This window comes from Panthera tigris, chromosome B3 (genome assembly GCF_018350195.1).
Source record: "Panthera tigris isolate Pti1 chromosome B3, P.tigris_Pti1_mat1.1, whole genome shotgun sequence".
In the NCBI taxonomy this organism is placed as follows: Eukaryota; Metazoa; Chordata; class Mammalia; order Carnivora; family Felidae; genus Panthera; species Panthera tigris.
In genome coordinates, this window is record NC_056665.1 from 107,621,588 (window position 1) to 107,643,821 (window position 22,234).

General features: G+C 41.9%; 1 protein-coding gene across 1 annotated transcript in view; it reads left to right on the forward strand.

Moving 5' to 3' along the window:
* The window catches only part of PRKCH (protein kinase C eta), a 231,866-nt gene extending 218,517 nt beyond the window's left edge, over nucleotides 1-13,349 (forward strand). Inside the window, exons 13-14 of the mRNA XM_015543305.2 lie at nucleotides 10,240-10,383; nucleotides 11,703-13,349. Coding sequence (XP_015398791.2) covers nucleotides 10,240-10,383; nucleotides 11,703-11,849 — 291 coding nt within the window. The 3' untranslated portion in view covers nucleotides 11,850-13,349. The remainder of the gene's footprint in view (nucleotides 1-10,239; nucleotides 10,384-11,702) is intronic.
* Nucleotides 13,350-22,234: the final 8,885 nt, after the last annotated feature.

The window sequence follows — 22,234 nt, forward strand, 5'->3', positions numbered from 1 at the left end:
TGTTAACTCTCTCATTCTCAGGGCAGATGTAGCTCTGGTTGCTTCGGTATCCTCTAGTTAAATTCCACTTTAATGAGGACTCCAGAAGGAAGGGGAATATCAATGAAACCATCCAGTCTTGACCCCCCTCCTGTCCCTATTCTCCAGTTACTTTGACAGTTAGATTTGGGGTGGAATCAGATTTTCCACCCTGGCCTCTTCACTCACTCTTTGCAGCTTATAAAGTGCTTCTATTGACCCTAGAAAATATCCTGTTTCCTTTAGTAAATGTGTCCATAATCTTTCATGAAGTCACTTTATTTTCCTCCTTGGCTGACTTTCTCATTTGGACCACAGTCGGGAAAAGATCAGTTGAGGCAAGTTTAAGTATGACCTTAGGTGTGGATAGACATTGCTCCAAACAACATTGTTGCTAATTTGTTTGGTATTTGAATCCCATTAAGGACATAAGCAAACAAAGGAAGTTTTCTGCAAAAGAATTATGCCATTGCTGTTCGCAGCAGCAGGAATACAGTGTTTAGGGAGAGTCCTGTGCCTGGCCTAGAGCAACAAGTCCCCTCTATCCCCAACCCTATACACCTCTTTGCATCTTTGGAGGGTTGGTCATGAAGGGACTATAATCTCCACCTTGGGATGGTCCCTGTCCTGGTTTCTGTTTCATTCATCCTCCCTTTTTTTTTTTTTTTTTTGAAGGATAGTTGACACACAATGTTACATTAATTTCAGGTGTACCACATAGTGATTTGACAAGTCTGTGTTATGATATGCTCACCACAAAGTTAGCTACCACCTGTCACCATACACTGCTATTACAGTACCATTCATTAGGGTCCCTGTGCTGTACCTTTTATCACTGTGACTTATTCATTCCATATATCCCACTAGCCTTCACCCATTTTGCCCGCCACCCACCCCCCCCCGACCCAGCCTCCCCTCTGGTAACCATCAGTTTGTTCTCTGTACTTTGGGTTCTGTTTCTGTTTTTTGTTTTAATTTTTAGATTCCACATATAGCTGAAATCATATGGTATTCGCCTTTCTCTGACTTATTTACTTAGCATAATACCTTACAGGTCCATCCATGTTGTCAGAGATGGCAAGGTCTCATTCTTTTTATGGCTGAGTAATGTTGTACATTGTACCACTTCTTCCTGATCTGTTAATCTCAGTGGCCACTTGGGTTGCTTCCGTATCTTTGCTATTGTATCTATTGCTGCTATAAACACAGAGCTGGCATGTATCTTTATGAATTAGTGTTTTTGTTTCCTTTGGGTAAATACCCAGAAGTAGAATTACTGAGTTATATGGTATTTCTATTTTTGATTTCTTGAGGAACCTCCATACTGTTTTTTCCACATGGGCTACACCAGTTTACATTCCCACCAACAGTGCATGAGTGTTCCTTTTTCTCCACATCCTTGCCAGCACTTATTTCTTGTGTTTTTGATTCTAGCCAGTCTGACTAGGTGAAAGGTGATAGTTCGTGGGTTTGAGTTGCATTTCCCTGATGATGAGTGATGTTGAGCATATTTTCATGTGACTGTTAGCCATCTGTAGGTCTTTGGAGAAATGTCTGTTCAGGTTCTCAGCTCATTTTTAATTGGACTATTTGTTTTCTGAGGTTGGGTTGTGTAAGTTCTTTCTACAGTTGAGATCTTAACCCCTTATTGGATATGTCATTTGCAGATATCTTCTCCCATTTGGTAGGTTGACTTTTTGTTTCGTTGATGGTTCTCTTCATTGTGAAAAAACTTTTTATTTTTATGTAGTCTTAATAATTTATTTTTGCTTTTGTTTCCCTTGCCTGAGGAGACATATCTAGAAAAATGTTGCTAAGGCCAGTGTCAAAGAGATTACTACCTATGTTTTTTTTCTAGGAATTTTATGGTTTCAGGTCTTACATTTAGGTCTTTAACCCATTTTGAGTTTATTTTTGCATATGATGTATGAAGGTGGTCCAGTTTTATTCTTTTGAATGTAGCTATCCAGTATCCCCAGTACCATTAAAGAGACCGTCTTTTCCCTATTGTGCTACGCCTTTGTCATAGATTAATTGATCAACTAAGCATGGGTTTCTGTGCTCTCTTTTCTGCCCTACTGAAGTATGTGTCTGTTTCTGTGCCAGTACCATACTGTTTTAATTACAAAGGCTTTGCAGTGTACCTTGGAATTTGGGATTGTGATACTTCCAGCTTTGTCTTTCTCAATATTGCTGTGGCTATCCAGGGTCTTTTGTGGTTCCATACAAACTTTAGGATTATTTGTTTTAGTTCTGTAAAATAATACTATTAGTATTTTGATAGAGATTTTATTGAATCTGTAGGTTGCTCTGGGTAGTATGGACATTTTAACAATGTTAGTTCTTAGTCCAATCAATGAGCGTGGAATGTCTTTCCATTTGTTTGCGGGTCTTCAGTTTCTTTCATCAATATTTTATGCTTTTCAGAGTACAGATCTTTAACTTCCTTGGTTAAGTTTATTCCTAGTGATTGTATTCTTTTTGATGAAATGGTAACTGGAATGTAATTTTTTTAAGTTTGTAAATGTTTATTTATTTTTGAGACACAGAGCATGAGTCAGGGAGAGGCAGAGAGAGAGGGAGACACAGAATCTGAAGCAAGCTCCAGGCCCTGAGCTGTCAGCACAGAGCCTGACATGGAGCTCGAACCCACGAACTGCCAGATCATGACCTGAGCCAAAGTTGGACCCTTAACTGACTGAGCCACTCAGGTGCCCTTGGAATTGTTTTCTTAATTTCTCTTTCTGCTACTTTGTTATTAGTATATAGAAATGCCAGCATATTTCTCTGTGTTAATTTTGTATCCTGCAACTTTACTGAATTTATTATTTTTCATAGGTTTTTTTTTGGTGGAGTTTTTAGCCCTGAAGACTATGTATAGTATCATGTCATCTGCAAATAGTGACAGTTTAACTTATTCCTTGCCAATTTGGATGCATTTTATTTATTTTTCTTGAAAATTACTGTAGCTAGGATTTTCAGTACTATGAAGGTGGTGAGAGTGGACATTCTTGTCTTGTTCCTGATCTTAGAGGAAAAGCCCTGTTTTTTCCCCTTGACTTGATGTTAGCTGTGGGTTTTTCATATATGGCCTTTATTTTGTTGAGGTATGTTGCCTAGATCTAAACCCACTTTGCTGAGGGTTTTTATCATGAATGAATGTTGAATTTTGTCAGATGCTTTTGTGCCTCTTTTGAGAGGATATGAATTTTAGTTTTCACGTTGTTAATGTATCATATTAATTTACAAATATTGACCCATCTTTACATCTCCAGAATAAATACAGTTTGATTGTGATCAATGATTTTTTCAATGGATTGTTGAATGCAGTTTGCTAATATTTTGTTATTATAGGACTGCTGCATCTTTGTTTGTTATGGTATCTGGGTAATGCTGGCCTCAGAGAATGTATTTGGAAGCTTTCCTTCTTCTATTTTATGGAATAGTTTGAGAAAAAGAGGTATTACATTTTCTTTTTTTTTTTTTTAATTCTTAACATTTATTTATTATTGAGAGACAGAGAGTCAGAGCATGAGCATGGGAGGTGCAGAGAGAGGAGGAGACACAGAATCTGAAGCAGGCTCCAGGCTCTGAGCTGTCAGCACAGAGCCCAATACGGGGCTCGAACTCACAAACCATGAGATCATGACCTAAGCCAAAGTTGGATGTTTAACAGACCGAGCCACTGAGGCACCCCGGTATTACACTTTCTTTAAATGTTTGGTAGAATTCACATGTGAAGCCATCTGGTCCTGAAGTTTTGTTTGTTGGAAGCTTTTTGATTACTGATTCAACTTCATTACTAATAATTGGTCTGTTCAGATTTTCTATTCCAGGTTGAGTTTTGGAAGATTATGTTTCTAGGAATTTATCCATGTCTTTCTTCTAAGTTGTCCAGTTTGTTGGCATATTATTTTTTGTAGTAGCCTGATTCTTTGTATTTATGTGGTGTCAGTTGTTACTTCTCTCTCATTTCTGATTTATTTGGGTCCTCTGTTTTTCCTTTATGAGTCTAGCTAAAGGTTGATCAATTTTATTTTTTCAAAGAACCAGCTCTTGGTTTCATTGTTTTTTTAGTCTATGTTTTTTTTTCATTTCTGTTCTCAGATCTTATTAACTTCCTTCTACTAACTTTGGACTTTGTTCTTTTTCTAGTTCCTTTAGGTGTAAGGTTAGATTGCTTGAGATTTTTCTTGAGGTAGGCCTGTATTGCTATAAATTTCCCTCTTGGAACTGCATTTGCTGTGGCCCATTTTGGACTATTGTGTTTTTATTTTTGTCTTCATGTATTTTTTTTTTTTTATTTCTTCTTTAACCCATAGGTTGCTTAGTAGTATGTTGTTTAGCCTTGACATGTTTGTGTTTTTTCCATTTTTTTCTTGTGATTGCTAGTTTCATACTGGTGTGGTCAGGAAAGTTGCACAATATGATTTTAATCTTCTTAAATTTATTAAGACTTGTACTGTGGCCTAACATGTGATTTACCCTGGAGAATGTTCTATATGTACCTGAAAAGAGTGTCTTCTGTCGTTTGGGGATGGAATGGTATGTATATATATATATATATATATATATATATCCATCAAGTCCATCTGGTCTAATGTATCATTTCAAAAACATTGTTTTATTATTGATTTTCTGCCTGATCTAGCCATTCATATAAGTGAGGTGCTAAAGTCCCCCACCATCATTGTATTACTGTCAATTTATCCTTTTATATCTGTTAACATTTGATGTATTTAGGTGCTTCAATGTTGGGTGCATAGATATTTACAATTGTCCTACCCTGTTGTTGGCTTGATCCCTCCATGATTATGTAATGCCCTTCTTTGTCTTGTGTTGCAACGTTTGTTTTAAAGTCTATTTGGCTGACAAAAGTATTGCTTTTTTTCTTCACTTTCTTTGGCATGGAACTCTTTTTCCTTCCTCTCACTTTCAGTCTGCATGTATTTTTAGTTCTGAAGTGAGTCTTTTGTAGGCAGCACATAGGACAGCAGAATGGATAAGAAAATAAGACCTATTTCTTTTGATTACAGCATTTAGACCATTTAAAGTGATTCTTGATAGGTATGTATCTTTTTGCCATTTGTTCATTGTTTTCTGGTTGTCTTTGTAGTTCTACTCTTTTCCTTCTTACTCTCTTACCTTGTGATTGATGATTTCAAGTATTATACACTGCTTGGCTTTATTTATCTTTATTTTTTGTGTATCTATTATAGGTTTTGGGTTTGTGGTTACCCATGAGGCTGATATAACATCCTAAATATACAGAGTTCCATATGCAGTTGATGGTCACTTAAGTTCAGACATATTCTAAAAACTTTTTTTTCACTCCCTGCTCCATGTTTTATGTATATGTCATATTTTACATTACTTTTATTTATAATTTTATTCTAATTATGGCCTTTTGTTTTGCACTTAAAGAAGTCCCTCAGGGTGCCTTGTTGACTCAATCAGTTAAGCATCTGATTCTTGATTTCACTTCAGGTCATGATACTGGGGTCATGGGATCAAACCCTACATCTGGCTCCACGCTGGGCATAGAACCTGCTTAAGATTCTCTCCCCCCTCTCTCCCCCACCCCCAAAAAAGTAGTCCCTTTAATGTTTCTTATAAGGCCAGTTTAATGTTGATGAACTCCTTTAACTTTTATTTGGAAAATTACCATTCAGAATTGAAGAGATCAGGAATCTTGATGTTTAGAGTATTCTTGGTTTTAGGTTTTTATCTCTTGGCACTATGAATCTATCATGCTACTCCCTTCTGGTCTGCAAACTTTCTGCTAAAAAACCAGCTGATAGCCTCATGTAATTAACTAGTTGCTTCTCTCTTGCTACTTTTTCAATTCTCTATATTTAATCCTTGACATTTTAATTATTATGTGTCATGATGTGACACATCATGGGTTCTTCTTGGGTTCATCTTGTTTGCAGCTCTCTGTGCTTCCTGAACCTGGATGTCTAGGTTTTTTCCCAGGTTAGGAAAGTTTTCAACTATTTCAACTATTTCTTCAAACAAGTTTCTGCCCATTTCTCTCTCTCTTCTCTTCTTCTGGGACCCCTATTATGCAAATGTTTGTTTGATGTTATCCAAGAGATTCCTTCATCTTTTTTTTAATTCATTTTTCTTTTTGCTGTTAAGCTTGGGGGGCTTTGCTTTATCCTGTTCTAGATCTATAGTGAGTGCTGACCAGAAGCATCCTGATATACACCATTCTGGGGCCACCTTGGTGTGATAGGTGGGGCTGGTGTGGGCTAGAGGCCTGGGGCTCACTGAAGTAGAAGGTTCACTAAGACACTGGACCTTGCTCTCCATGTTACCAAGTTATAAAGGGATTGTGAATAACACACACCAGCCCCTCCAACCTGGGGAGATTTTGTGTCTTGCCATTTGTCAGGGTTCTAGGGATGAATGCTTTATATTCTAGTTGTGCTTTAAAATGGTGTTTTTTTCAGTGCTTCAGGGCAGTTGAATCTACCCAAAGTCCCTCCATAACTATTCTTCCCCACTGTAGTTTGCACCATTGGGTATTCCCTTTATTATGTTATCATGTTTTGATCTTTTATTGTGCAGAAGCTGGTCAGTCCTCAGTTTCTCTTCAGGAGGAATTGCTTTGATAGGTGTAGATTTGGTATGTCCATGGATGAGGTCAGTTCACGGTCTTCCTATGTTGCCATCTTGGACCAGAAGCCCCACCCCAGCATTTTTTCTATCCCTATGCCAGGTCTCAGAGCCATATAGAGTCAGTGAGTGAAGCCAGCTAGGGTGAGGCAATAGGGAATGGTGGGACATGTGGCTAAGGATCATATGCTCCAAAAAAAAAAAAAAAAAAAAAAAACAAAAAAAAAAAACAGCTACTGCTAGACCCTAGGCCATTTATATCAAGAAGTACGGGTTTAGTGTTCCAGAACATCCTATTTTCCAAGAGAAATTGGAAAACTTGACTTTAAAGTTGACATTTCCTAGTTTTTAAATATTTGACAAGTAATTAAAATTATTTTAAAACCTGTCGTGTGAGCCAAGTAAGAGGTCTGAGGCCTGGGGCTGGTCTTACAGCTATACTCTCTCTCTCCTTCTCCACAATCTTGCCTACCCTTTCATCTCTTGCCCTCACACCAAATGTTGAGGTCTCAGGGAGTTAGAGCTCTAATCCTGGCCTGAATCCTGGATTTACAGGACTAGTCATCTCCTGGGGATGTCTGAATACCTCAAATGCAAAGCTGAGCTCAGCCTCCCAGATCTGCACACTGTTAGGTCTTGAGAAATGCTGGTTTTGTTTCATTCCCCCCAAATACTGCTGTTAATACTGTTACTACTGTTACTATTTCTATTAATACTACCCACAATCTATTGCCTTTCTTTCATTACCTATCTCTGCTATCCAATACTACCCCTCCATCAGGCAGCCAGAGCAGACCTTGTGACCCTGCACTCCTGTTTGCCCCTTCACTGCAAGGCCAACAAGTGTGGGATTGTGTCCATTCTTCCACAAGCCTACTAGGACTTGCTCCTAACTTTTCCTTGCCACTAACCAGAAACCTTTCTAGTTTCTGAACTTGTCCAGTCTTCTCAGCTATTTTCTCAACCTCTTCACTGTTCACCTACCATCTCTTATCTCTTCGTTGACTGATTCAGTCCACTGTGGCTAGAGTCATCTCCTACCTCACTGGCCAGCTCTTACCACTCATCTTTCCATAGGATGTTGGTGACTCCAATGGGCTGCCCCTCTCCCAGATCTTCAACCACCCCAATGCACCAGTCATACTGCAGCATACCAGGTGTTTGCATGTACCTGTGCTGGCTCCTGGGAGCAACTGTCATCTTTGTTCATGCCTGCATTCCTTCTATTCATCTACCTCCTCTCTCAGCAAATAGCTACCTCTTCCATGAGGCCATTACTTGCCTTCTCATGACCAGACCCCTCTTCCAAGCTCCTACACATTCTGCTCTTTTCATTCCACCCAGTTGTGATTGCCCATAAACTTTTCTGGCCTCTTCCCCACTTCATCAGCTCCTCAGGGGGAGACACTGTCTTTGTCATCTATATCCCCACAATAGCTAGGTCACTGCCTTGCATACAGTAGACACCATGTAAACCTTTGTAAATGGATCCCCCTTTTAAGTGTAGAATAGCTGTATCTAAAGGGCTTAGGACAGTATATTAAAAGTCAAAACAAAACTGCTTGGTTATTCAGGACTTCCCAGAACCTAAGAGAAAGTATCAAGCTAGTGAAAGGATTATTCTGACTGCCTCCATTTCCATTTTTAGAGGAAGAACAGTTGTGATTTGGTTTATTTTCCCTCACGGAGTTCCTTTCCACAGTATCCCTTGGAAGCTTGGCTTCAGTGCCAAGGGCAAGGAAGAATGGTCACTGGGCTTTTGCCACCCTGGCATTGAGAGCCATGCACTGTTCCTCTTGTCCAGAAGAACAAGTTGTACCCACACACAAGATGCCCTCTGCACTCATCATTGGCAGGCCTGGGAATTTCCCACAAGCCATCTGAGTCTGTTTTACCATCCTTGTAAATTAGCTCTTCAAATAGATGCCTACTCCATCAGGGATTGTATCCCATTAATGTTCCTAAGGAGGGAACCTACTCCTTTTTTCTTGTGTATATATTTTCCCCTTCCTTTCTGAATGCACAGGCTGAGCCACGAGAACCCAAGCAGCATGAAGACCTCACTTTTACAGAACTGAGCTATTTATGAGACATGTACTTCCTAAATCCACATTGACCACTGTACATGCCTGGAGTGCTAACTGCCCCAATTGGATCAGTGTAGCTCTGAAAGCCCCTTTTCCTTTTGGGTTTCCCCTCCAGTCCACCATCACCAATGGCCTTGCATTCATTGTCAGTAGAAGAGAGGAAAAGCTATTAGACCCCATCAGCATCTGCATTTTTTTATTAGCTCCCTTGGTGGGCTTCTTAAAATTTTCTTCAGAGGTCTGTCCGGTCAGATTTGCTTAGGGCTTTTTACAGCCTTCTCCCTCCATTTTTATTCAAACCAACACTGGATGCGTTGCAGCTTTGGACACCTGGCCTAGCAGGGATGGCCACCTCCAAACACTACCTTTTCATGTCTGCACACCTTCAACAAGATTGGCTTTTCATTTACTCTAGAAATTCCACTCTAAAGCAAGTTGTATGAACACAGCATTACTTTTGTGCTCACAAATCAAATTTGGAAAGCAGTGTTTGGGGGTGTTCTTAAAGACAACTTGATTTAAATTTTAAAACAACACTTTTTAATCCAAGGCAACTTTTATTTTGAAAACACAAAGTTAAATTATCTTACGTGTCTTTAAAATAAAAAATCACATTCTGGCCCTGAAAAGCTGAGTTCTCCTGTACAAATTATTGGTTAAGACATGATCAGAACACCTCACTGGCCTTTTTGTCAAAGTAGACTTAGTTCCAAATACCTTGACAGGGGCTCAGCCTCAAGGGAGCTTCCCAGTTGACATGCAAAGGATTATAATATATATATATATATATATATATATATATATATATATCACATATATATCATATATATATGTAATTATATATATATATGATCCAGGTATATATATGATATATATATACACACCCATTATACACACATTGCTTAAATGGTCTAAGTAGGATTCTGAATCATTAAACATTTCAAAATGGGCAGGAGGAAAAGGAGCATCTTTGTTGCATAAAGAAAAGTGGCCAACTTTAGTTTTTTTTTAAACTCTCACAGCTTCTTCCCACAGGTCTTCAAAAGAATGACTCTCCCTCTTCTCCCTGTGGTCTTGTCAGAGAGCAGGAATCCTGGCCGACTCGTCAGGGCCTCAAAAAATGGCACAGCTGTTTTCAAAAGTAGCCCTATTCATAAGCTGTGGGTTGTCTACAACTGCAGTGTGGGAGAAGGGCACACTATTTTATAAAGAGTCTCTTTAAAAGGGAAAGAAAAATACATGGTATTTACAGTAAAGAAAACTGGACCCTTCAGCTTTATTTTAGTGGCCACGTCTGAAATGGAAGTGGCAAAGGCCATAAATACACACAAGCAATTGCGCCTTAAGGGATGATTCATGTTGGCTGTCCTGCCCATAATGGAAAATTCAGCTTGTTAAGCAAGATCAGCCAGAAGGCCTCACATGGGCTCCTCTGCCAGAACTGATGCCTACCATCTTGTGACATACTTGTTGTAGATTATTGAATGATTGACTCTCTTTCTCCCCCTTTCAGTTCATGACCAAGAACCCCACCATGCGCCTAGGCAGCCTGACTCAGGGTGGTGAGCATGCCATCCTGAGGCATCCTTTCTTTAAGGAAATCGACTGGGCCCAGCTGAACCATCGCCAAGTAGAACCACCTTTTAGACCCAGAATCGTAAGTGTCCAAGACCAGCAGAGTAGACTTTCTTTCTTCAAATGTCTTTAAGAATCTGTTGAGCAATGGGATGGTCCCCTATGGAATAACCAAACCAGAAATACAACCTGACATTTTTCAGGGCAGCCTCACCCAGAAGGAGGTATGCCCTTGAAGCAGCATCTCTCCCTGTACAGGTTACTTCTCTCAAAGTTTTCACCTCTTGCTCGCCCTGGCCCCATCCTCTCTTAACCAAAGTTTGCACTTTCTGCGGTCTAAGAGGCCTGAAATGTTCCCGATTTCCCCAAACAAGTTGGAATGAGAAATTTATTGTTCCTCTACAGTGTCCTCAAGCTCCTTAGGGTGGATTTCCCAAGCCCCCAGAGAAGGAGAAAGGGTAGGTAAAGCACTGCCCTACCCACCTCACCAAACCTGGCTCCTTGGCTTGGAGAGCCTGGGCCTGTATCAGTTACCACAGCACAGAGCTCAGGCCAAACCCCTTTTGACTGGAGAAATGTTGGCAGCACCAGGGGTACCTTCCCAAGCAAGGCAGCTGATCTGTGTAGCATTCCTGAGGGTGGTCTAGCTCTTGGTTGGAGAACTAAGCTCTTTCTCATCCATGGGTTGAGACAGGAGAGAATGGCAGAAATGATCTTTTCAGCATTGGTTTATAAAGATGTAAAATATCAACATTTCCAACTGCACAGCTAGCTTAATCTGTAACAGCCCATAAGATTGGACACCAGACACCCAGCCGTAAAGCCACTTCCTTTAATGGGCCTCCCCCTGCCAACTCCTTGGGGATGAGGGAAGGCTTTGCCAGCAGGGCATCATGGCTCCAACTGGTGACTAAAGGGAGAGGCAGTGGTTTCCTAAACTCCACACTTGCCCATCTTTCAAGAAAGATCTCTTCACACACATAGCCCTGTGTATAAACAATAGGTGAGGCAAGTGTGAACTTACACTCTGTTGACAGCCAAGTGTGTGCGGCCTTCAGCAAGACCTGTTGAGAAGTGGCACCTTAGTGAAATGCAGAGTAAAGGGTGATAGAGACACCTGGATCAGGTGACCAAATTAATTGTTTTGCCTCCCAACCTAAGGCCCGCCTCCTCAGTATGATTTTCATGGGGTTAGTGAACTGGTGGTTACCAAATGCCATACCATACACAGTGCAGCAGAATTACAATACAGTGCTCTTTAGCCATAACTGTCATAACTGTAAATAATGCTACTGAGAGAGTTTCAGTGCCATTCTTGGACCTCCCTGGAACAGGCACAGGCCCAGGGAAGATGAGGAAGTCTCATGTGCCCCCAAACTAATACTTGTTTCCTTTTGACAGAAATCCAGAGAAGATGTCAGTAATTTTGACCCTGACTTCATTAAGGAAGAGCCAGTTTTAACCCCAATTGATGAGGGGCATCTTCCTATGATTAACCAGGATGAATTTAGAAACTTTTCCTTTGTGTCTCCAGAATTACAACCTTAGCCTTACAGAGAATGAATCACAAGGGGATACAGATTTTCCAGGAATTTCCTCTGTGGGGCATTCCCTAGTATCAGCCTTAGAACAAGAACCTTACCTTCGGAGAACGGGTGGAAAACTCTGAAGGACAGAACTTCAGCTCTTTCAGGTCCTGAGGGAGCCGTGGTACTGGAAATAGTTGATACTGGAATGAGACTTCATGAAGAAATCTGCTCCACCTAGGAGGTTCCATGGCTACTTTGGGCTTGGGATATCAAAAGGAATCAACTGAAGAGAAGGTGTGAAGAATCACCTAGATCTGAGAAAGTGAGCCACGGCAGCTTTTTACTTCCAAAGACAAATCAAGATTTCATATGGACCACTCTGTGCTCTCCGTTAAGCCAGGGAGTCCCGAATACTAGCAGTGTGCCAGAAGTCTGTAAATGCTAATCAAGAATTTGAAGATAAGGAAATGGGCTATCCAAAGAGAATGATATACTCTGAGGAAACAAAAGAGCATCCGTCAAACAACTTCAAGCCCTATCTTGAAAACAGATGTTGGGCACCAAGACAACTGTTCCAGCTTCTGGTCTTATACTTACTTTAATGGATATTTATTGAGTGCCCAGTGAGACGGTGCCATGACACCTACTAATGCAAACAGACTTGTGTTCCCTGAACTTTCCTTCTCCAGTCCACTTCTTTACCTGAATGGTGTTTGCATTCTGTGAAATGCCGCCTCCACATTGCGTATATCATGCTTCTTTGTCCGCACATGACTTTTTCCACGTAAGAGGGCTCGTGGCCACCACGGCAACTACTCCTCCCACCAGCAGGTGAGCTGGACACGTTTGCTGCCTGCTGACTTGTGAAATCTCATTTTGGGACCACGTGTGGATACGGCTCTGAACTCGGTGAAGAATCGCACGCCACTCAGGACTCCTACATTAGCAGGTTATTTAAGTTATATTTTAAGAGACGAATGTTTGGTATGCATTTTAATAATTAGAAATGGCTCTTATAAAAGGACATTTATCAAAAGAAGGACTTTATGTACTCATTATATGCAGTTGGAGAATTTTGTCTGTCTGGAAATAAACGCATTTTGTAGCAAAAGGAAACTTTTTGTCCAGGAGGATTTGTCCTATCCCCACTAGGAGAGGAGAGATCTAATTAAAAGTTCTAAGCAGAATGGATAGGGTCCTTAAAGCAAATACACAAAAGGTTAGTATAACTTGTGTGTCCCTTAAGTGGACATAGCCTATTACTGACCAAAACTTCTGTTCTGAGTCAGGGTGATAACTGCTAAACATTGCTGCAGTATCTTAGTGCCTAGGCATAATGTTTATGTGAATGAGAAAGTATAGTGCAAGTTCAATGGCCCGCTTCTAGCTTATAAATATGCCATCTGGAAAATATAGCAAGGAAGAAAGTGATGAAGGGGCCCACATCAAATTGACCACAACATGGCCTCCCTCTACAAACAGGATGAGGAATTACAGAGCAGCTCAGGGGTAGCTAGCCAATATTGAAAATCTCTGTCCTGGGCTCTTTATTTATATTGCAAGCTAAAAAAGGATGTTTATTTTTGAGGGAGGGGGGAGAGGGGAGGAGAGGCAGAGAGAGATGGAGACACGGAATCTGAAGCAGGCTCCAGGCTCTGAGCTGTCAGCACAGAGCCCAATGCGGGGCTCGACCTCCCAAACTGCGAGATCATGACCTGAGCCAAAGTCCGATGCTTACCTGACACCCAGGCGCCCCTAAAAAAGGTCGTTTGAATCAATAGAGTCACTAGGAGCCTCCTTTTGCTTTTGTTTAGCACGGAGCAGTTCATAGGCACACTCAACCTGCATAATTTCATTACATCTTCAGGTCATTCTACCACTACTTCCAATGTGAATACCATGGGACCTTTTACAAATAAGAGAAAGACTCAGAAGTTTAGTTGGCTGCCCAAAGGTTTCAGACTTGGTAAAGGAATGCATCTAGTCTAGAGTCCAAAGCTCGGAAGTTCTAATCCAACAGACTAATGGAAAGGGAGGGATTTTTCTATTTGCGGGGGTAGGGGGGTGAACAGGAACTTTCATGGCTACATTGCAGCTCAATCTTCTAGTGCTGTGTGGAGCTGATGATCCACCCAATAGGCTTTATTTCACACCGATATAAGATCAACAAAGTATGCTTCCTGTGTTTGTTTACAAAATCCATTATAGCCCAAGGACCCAGATGTCCTCTTTAGTGAGTCTGAAATCAACTCGGCAGCTTTTCTCTTCATAACCTATTCAAACCTGCTACCTGGATTCCCCTATAGTTGGCTTTAAGTCCATTCTTTTAACTCCAGGCCTACCCCATGGAACACCAATGATCATGCTAGGAGATGATTTCCAGTGCTTCTTCCTCCTCCCTCTTTTATGGGAAGGGAGAGAGAAGAGTTACAGGATATTTACCTAAAACACCAGGAGTCTCCAAGTCCAGGGTTAGGGCTCCCCTTCACGTGTTTAATCCATTTTCCTTAATCTTCTATCCTGAGGATCACAAGGTCACCCGCCCATACTTCCTGCAATAGACTGGACACAAGCCACTTGATCAGCAGATGCTGCGTCTGCTGGGGCTGCGGCGTTCCCCCAGCTCAGCTGACAGCATGGAGGTCAAGACAAGGTCACATTTACCCTTCCCTCTGGTTACCATCTTGCCTCTTGGATAAGGAATCTTGAAAAACCCTCAGGCCTTATCACCCTCCTGTCCTCCCCAGCTCATCCTCCTCCCCATGCCCATGTGTCCCTACTTGCCCAAGCTATTCCCCACTGAAGTAGACATGTGGGCTTGAGTCTTTAAAAGGAGACTAACTACAAGCACTTGCTTTGACTACAGAAGAGGTTTTCACTTAATAAGGACTAACGTTTAGTTCATATTTGTTCTGTGTGAGGCCCTGTTCCAAACACTTTAAGTGCATTCACTCATTCAGTACCCCAAGTGGTAGGCACTCTCCATTGTACAGATAGGGAAATTGAGGCACAGAGATTAGGGAACTTGTCCCAAGTCCTACAGCTAAAGCATTAATGTCAGGATTTGAACCAGGCAGTTGAACTCCAGAATCCCTACTTTTTTAGTCAAACTGGTGAAGGTCTTATATTAAGGCCAATTTTAGTTTTCCTACTTTTTGAGGTTTTGAAAATAAATAGGGTATAAACCAGAATTAGCAGGGAGCACTAGATAAAATACCAGCTGGGCAGGGCAGTATTAGTCATCCTGTCTGCAGAACCATTTAGCAGCAGGGAGACTATATGATTTGCATGTAAAGGGCCTGGAACCGCTAATCCCCCCTCACAGGGCCTGGGGCAGGCCAAAGTGATGCAATCAGGGTCTGGGCCTCCCTACTGAGGAGGAAATAGTCTGAGTCATACTGAACCTTATAAACCCCATCTGAACCCCTAGGGAACCTCTGACCCTTGGTGGGGCTTCCAGTCCTTTCCTCACCACCCTCCCCACCGCCCCAGAGGCACCTCTTGTTTCAGTAACATCTTGCATCCCCGCCATGGCATCACTGGGAAGAAGGCTTGTAGAGTGGAACCTACCTTGGCAGCTGCAGAGAGCTGATAGAGCTTGGTGGCAAAGAACATAAAAAAAAAAAAAAGAAAAGAAAGAAAAACCATTTATCATTTATTGATCTTAACTGGGTGTATGTTGCCTTGAAAATATGTCAGCCACACATGATTTGGCCTTGCCCCTATCGTGGCTCAACACCATAAAACTTTGTAATCTTTATTCCCAGATTTGGTCATCCTGATTGCTTAATCGGGCTGTACTGACTTAAAATGAAAATGCCCTTGGTGCTGAGTCAGTGGGTCCTATAACTTATTGTACATCATCTGAGGATAAGACTGAGATAACAGCCTGGGCATTTGCAGTGGAAATGAACCCTGTGGACACATGTTCCTCTGAACAGAGTTGCAGGCTGGACACAGTGGACCAGAGTGCAGCTATGCAAGGGGTTTGCAGTCTCCCTCCCTTCCTGTGAAGTAGAACCAAAACTAAGAGTGCCACCCTCAGCTTCCTCCTGCCCCAGCTGCCCCCCATCACTTCCTCTCCCCATCAGGTGTTTCTTCCCCTCTCCTGCCACCTTCCTCACTCACCCCAGTGAGGAAATCAATTCTGCACACTCTTACCTCCTCTAGCATTTGATTTTTTTTTTTTGAGCTTGACTAGTCACAGAGACAGTTTTCAAACCACCAAGACTACATGAAATTGACTCACACATTTCTTTGAGAGCCCAGAAATGGCCTTTACCTTGGTATTTCTCCCATGTATGTCTCCATCTTCGGCATCACGCTGTCAGCTCTTACCCTGGCACAGGCAGCCTGGGAGAGCCATCCTGCCTACTCCCAGGGGTTAACAGTACTGACCTGAGTATGGCGTGGACCTCTGCACTGGGTTGCCACATACTGTAGGTTTTGGGGAAAATGTGTTCTTTTCCCTAGGTCTCAGTGTTCTCATTTGTGAAAAAGAATGGCATCTGCCTGCCTTGAATTATTACTGTGGAAATTAGCTGTAATAGTCTATGCCAAGGACTTAACCCAGGACTGGGACATAGAACATGCTCAATCAGTATTAGCAATTATTGGTCAGCGGTTCCAGAAGACCAAAGGAAGGTTGCATGGGAGGTCTACCACAAAATGGGCAGAATGGGACACCGGTGTTCCTCATACAGCCCATCCCCCCACCTTGACAGGGGTGCTGGGCCAGCTCCAAGTTGGAGGGGTTTTACTTTTCTAACTTATTGGCTACAGAAATTTCTCAGGAGAGTCTTAAAAACTTCCTTTAGGCTGTTTGGATTTCATCCTGCCCTGATTGGCATGCAGAATCATGCTTGAAATTGTGCAGCTCACTCTAAAAAAGAGGCTAAGGTATATCCATGGTTTTCCCTCAAGTAGCTCCTCCCTCAAACCTTTCAGGAATTCTTTTGTTCTTCCAGATTTAACCTGAAGGCACATTTAACTCCCTTCGGACCTGATAACAGAGACTATAGCCCCATACCAGTACCAGCTGGTCACGCTCTGGACACTCAACATGCCTGTGGACCAGTTCAGAGAAAAGAGGAGGTGTGCTCAAGATGTTCCCTAGGTCGTGGCATCCCTTAGGGTTTGAAGCCACTAGAACCAAGGGATTTGTTTTCCTATAATAAGGTAGCTGTGAAGATGATTTCTAACATAATGAGAGACCCTGAAGTCCTGTGTGTTCTTATTAGGAACTGGGCAGTACACCCCTGTCCTCATACAATACCCTTCCACACCACCCAGGGCTGCCTTTCTTATGCCACGAAGGCAGTTCTAATGCCACAGAGGTTTTGTTTTTCTAAGGGCTTGGACCATAGCTAGAAGGATTCCAGCTAGACAGAGTGAAGATTGTGTAGGCACTGAGTATAGTCAAACATTCAAGTGGATTGCAGAGGTTGAGACAGGAATTTTCTTCAGAGACATTTCCAGTTAGAAACAAGGGATAATCTAGTAGTTGTTTGACCTGACAGTGCCGGTCATAACCTAGACGATCCCTCAAGTTCTTCTAGCCTTGTGTCCTCAAGACTAAAGGTGAACAGAAGGGTATGGTTGATCAGCCTCTACCAGTAGAAGCCAATGCCACATTGCCCTTGCCCACACAAAACTCCATCACTCAGATTGCCTCCCTGTCCATCTCTGTGCAACTTTCACACCCTAGCATACCCATACACCCTCTCCCAAATTCCCTTTATGTTCCTACAGATCACTTGCCCCTAAAATCACATACTAATCTCTCATACCTAATTGCCTTCTCATACTTATTCATACATGGAAAGGAAAAACGACTTCCTAAAGATCAGCACAAGATCTAGAAGATAAGCCCCCTTCTAGAAACTGATGATAGAGCACAATGAATGAAGATTTCTCAGCTCTCCTTCCTTTTCTTCCTTGTGGAAAGTGATTTTCAAGATAAAAAGCTCACAAAAGTCATAGATAAAAAGATTGCCCGAGTCATTGATAAAATGAATTGCAGTCCAAGTAAATAAAGAGATTATATAAAGCATTCAGGTAAGTACAGGCAAAATTGTAGGACAGAATTATTTAAGCAGTCATTTATGAGCAGCAGGAGTACTCATGCCCAGGACTGTACAGAGGCTCATAAAAGTAAGTCTGGAAAGTCTAATCTCATTTTCTTGGATGGTTTCTAAACTAGTTGATCAGAAGCATAGGATAGGTTTCACATACTTGAGCTTCAGCAACATATGTAACAAAAATCTCAGTAACCTGTGGCCAAGCTGGATTTAATGGATAATGGTAACCTCAGTATGATAATTAACACATTGATAGTAATCTGGAATAGTGTTCTACAACCTTAGATAACCTCTACACCCTTGAGAGTAAGCATGACAAATTTCACAGCTTTCTTTCATTTTAACAAATAAGCAACATCATGACAAAATACAAAAATTAAACCATGGGACAAAAAGCTACTATCAAACTATACCTGCCCTCCAAGCAGATTCTGACACAGGGGAGCAAGCTATAGCTTAGAGATCCATTTACTTATTCAACTGATATTTATTTGAGCACTGACTATATGCCAGGCATAGTCTCGTTGCTGGGAAAACTAGAGTGAAAAAGACACCCAAAGATCCTTGCGTTCATGGATTGCACCAGAGAGGTTATACTGTTTGTCTGAATCAACCTACTCGGTGGGATGGGGGCCTTTGGTCTTCCTCATAATTCTATCCAGGGCACCTGGCACATTGTAGGTGCTTAAGAAATATGTGCTACTGAATGACAGAATCAGAGCTGCATATTAAACACATCTTTTTGACTCCTACAATATTCTTTCAAAGCTATATGCTAGAACCAATGTAAAAAAATAAATATAGCCTATATTGGAGTCTGAAAAAACTAATTATGTCAGAACAAGATGGAGTTAAGACTTGATGAGTAAACAATTTGAGGAAAATAATGAATTCAATATATGTATTCAACAGATTGGGATTTAATCAGATCTTTTCCCAAGTGATGCGGATACTACACCAAGTCAAGTCAGACCCCACCATCTTGGAGCTTACAGTCCAGTGAATATACAACAGCAGGGTACTGTGGCTGCCACGAAGATAAAAATGTAATCTTAGGCTCCAAAGGCCTAGCCATGGGGTCTCAGATGAGGGAAATGATAAGCCCTACTGAGCTCTGCCAAGATTAGACTGTGCCTAGAAAACCGGACTCAGCTCCAGACACCAGCATGGGGAGATACAAAACTCCACCATATTCAGACGAATGCCAATTGAGTGATGAAGGGAGCAAAAAGTATGGAACACAATAGTGATGTCAACAGAAGGGGGGAGCCTGAGGAGAAAGGCAGGAGAATGTCCTAACTACCTTCAAATATATGAAAAACTATTGCGGTGATCATTAAGGCTACTCTGAGTATTTCCAGCTCTCTGCCTCCTGAGTACATAACGGGAGCCTCGCTATATGGACAGGTGAGGCCACATGGACAGTTCTAGCCACGAAGAGCAGAATGATGTACAATATTTGCAAAGTAGAACAGCTCAGTGCTGCTGAGAGACTGTCTTTTCCTTACAGCAAATCAGACTCTTTCCTCCAGTGAATGGCTGTGTGGAGAGATGACAACTGGGCTCTGAGAGCCTGCGTCCCAAGTGATTAAGACCAACAAGCCCTTAGCCAACCTTTGATGGACACTTTGCATGAGCAAGAAATAGTTACTTTTACTATTATTTAATGTCACCAAGATTATGGCAGTCGTTCATCACTCTAGCATAACCTGGTCTATCCTGACTTGTATCTTCCATGTGGAGAGAAACTAGCCTGGTAATTTATAGCCCCAGGGTTAGAACAAGGCTGTCAGGCTGCAACGGGGGTGACAGAATTTGTTTTAGCACAAAAATAAACTTTTTTCACAAAGGTTCTCAAATGTGTAATCAACTTCCTTGGGACGGAGGGAGTTTACCATCACTGGTAAGTACATCTTCAAACGGTCTACAACTCTTGATGGGATGAGGGACAGGAGGTCAGACTGGACAGAGAGGGCCCTGCCAACCTTCAAGAGACTATCATGCCACAGTTTGGAAGGGGCTTAGCAAGCACACCATAATAGTGTTCTTTCCCCTGGCCCACTGGAGTTGGCCTACCATAATGTTTCCACTGGCCATGTGCCCAGGTTTCTGCCGTTTCACACAGTAATGAGTCTGTGCACAGCACTGGTGGGGGATGGGGTGGCACTCAGCAAGTGTGCACAACATGCACAGCAGCTCAGCTGGCAAAGAGATGAGGTGATGGGAGAGGCTCTCTGGCTCATTAAAACAAAGAATGGTAAGTAGCCCTCTGGGACTCCTGTCTGCATCATTAGCATCTTGGAGACATTAGAAAACCTCTGAAGTTCACACTTATTGGTCGGTCCCTCATAGTGCTTATCTGCCTTCTAGGAACAAGAGCTAAGCATCCTTCCTAACAAGGCAGAACTCTAGCATAAAGATCTGCTCTAGGGAGACATGTGTTAAGAGAAAGCTCTGTTTAGGAAGTTGTTGAGAAATGTGGTTCTTAGCACCAAAGACTGGGTTTAAGCACTTGCCCCATTTTCTAGTGGCTTGCTGGAGCTGGCTCGTACAGGCTCACAAGAATCGATTGTGCAAAACGCTTCCAAAATTAGTATTCGGTATTCACGATAGAGCCTAAAATTGGGCATAGTGAGAATATATATTGAATGTTTTTAAGCATTTACTAATCAAAATGTTTTAGGTGTTTGTTTTGGATTTGACAGCTTATCAGCACACCCCAGGTAATAGGTTGAAAATCATGGTCTCCGAGACTAGGCTGAGCTGGGTTTATTTTGGCTTTGCTGCTACTAGCTATTGTCATTGGGGAGAAAGTACTCAAGTTTCTGTGAACCTTAGTTTCCCTGACCGTAAAATGGGAAGAATCATCAACATTGGGCTACTAATTACCTCAGAGGACAGTGTGAGGGTCAAATGTGAGGTCACTTGCTAAATTAAACAAAGCTCTTTCACCTTGGGGCACAGGCAGACAATCACCTCCAGAGACTGAAAAAGAACACCTCCAAGTCATAACTTCTGGGTTTAATGTAGAGAACCATCCCAGATTCCATTGGGCAGTTTAGCATCACATGACCATACCTAAAGCCAATCACTTGCCAAGGGAAAGGACAGCCAAGCCACTGCTCCTGAGGGTGCCAAAGAGCCCCAGGTGGGATTTTGGTGGCATTTTTAAAACTTCCCAGATGGTTTCAATACACAGTTAGAATACAGAACCAATGGCTTAGAGTCTAAGTCTTAGACAAATTATGACTTGGCCAAATAGGGCTAGAGAGGGATTCATTCTCCTCTGAAGGATAAGAATGGAAAACCAAATCATGATTTTAGAGTATGGGAAGGATAAGAGAAGGAGAGTGATTTTATCAGGTAACCAACAGGGTTGGCCCCAGTCTCCATTCCCAGCTAACAGACCTTTTGGGGGCAAAGAGCTCAGCAGACACATTGAGAAATGGTTGCTCTTGGGGCACCTGGGTGGCTTAGTAGGTTAAGTGTCTGACTTCAGCTCATGATCTCACGGTTCGTGGGTTTAAGCCCCATGTCAGGCTCTGTGCTGACAGCTCAGAGCCTGGAGCCTGATTCAGATTCTGTGTCTCCCTCTCTCTGCCCCTCTCCCAATCATGTTCTGTCTCTATCAAAAATAAATGAACATAAAAAAAAAAAAAAGAATACAAGAACACTAATTCAATAAGAGATATACATACCTGTGTTTAAAAAAAAAAAGCAAGGAAAAAAAAAGGTTGTTCTTATAGGGAAGATAAATCAACTGAAAACAAATGGTCTTGGATTAAGATTTGAGAAAATAAGGGGTAGGAGGGAAAAGGTTAAGCTTTTACAGTTCTGGTTCAAGATGGTGACACACAGGACTCCTGAACTCCTCTCTTCCTGCAGACATACCAAGTCTATAGCTACATACAGAACAGTTTCCTTTGAAAGAAATATAGAAACTAGTTGAGTGACTCTTACACATGGGTGAATGAAAAAAAAAAAAAACATCAAAATTGGTAGGAGAGGTGGAGACACAGTCTTGTCATAAACCTTACCCCCAGTGCTGCGTCACACAACTGGGAAGGAATTCACAACTCCAAGCTCTTCCCTGAAAAGTAAAGGGTTTAGACCTCTTATCTGGTGCCCCAGCTTTTAAGATTTCCACCTGAAATATGAGCCTTCAAAACATCTGGTACTGAAAGCCAGTGGAGGTTGTGTCTATGAGATCCACAAGGCTATAGCAAGCTAAGAAACAGTTTTCGACAACATGGACTCACTACGACTATCCCTCTACCCCCAGGGCCCAGCACAGAAAAGCAGAATTAAAGTCCCCAGTTCTTCC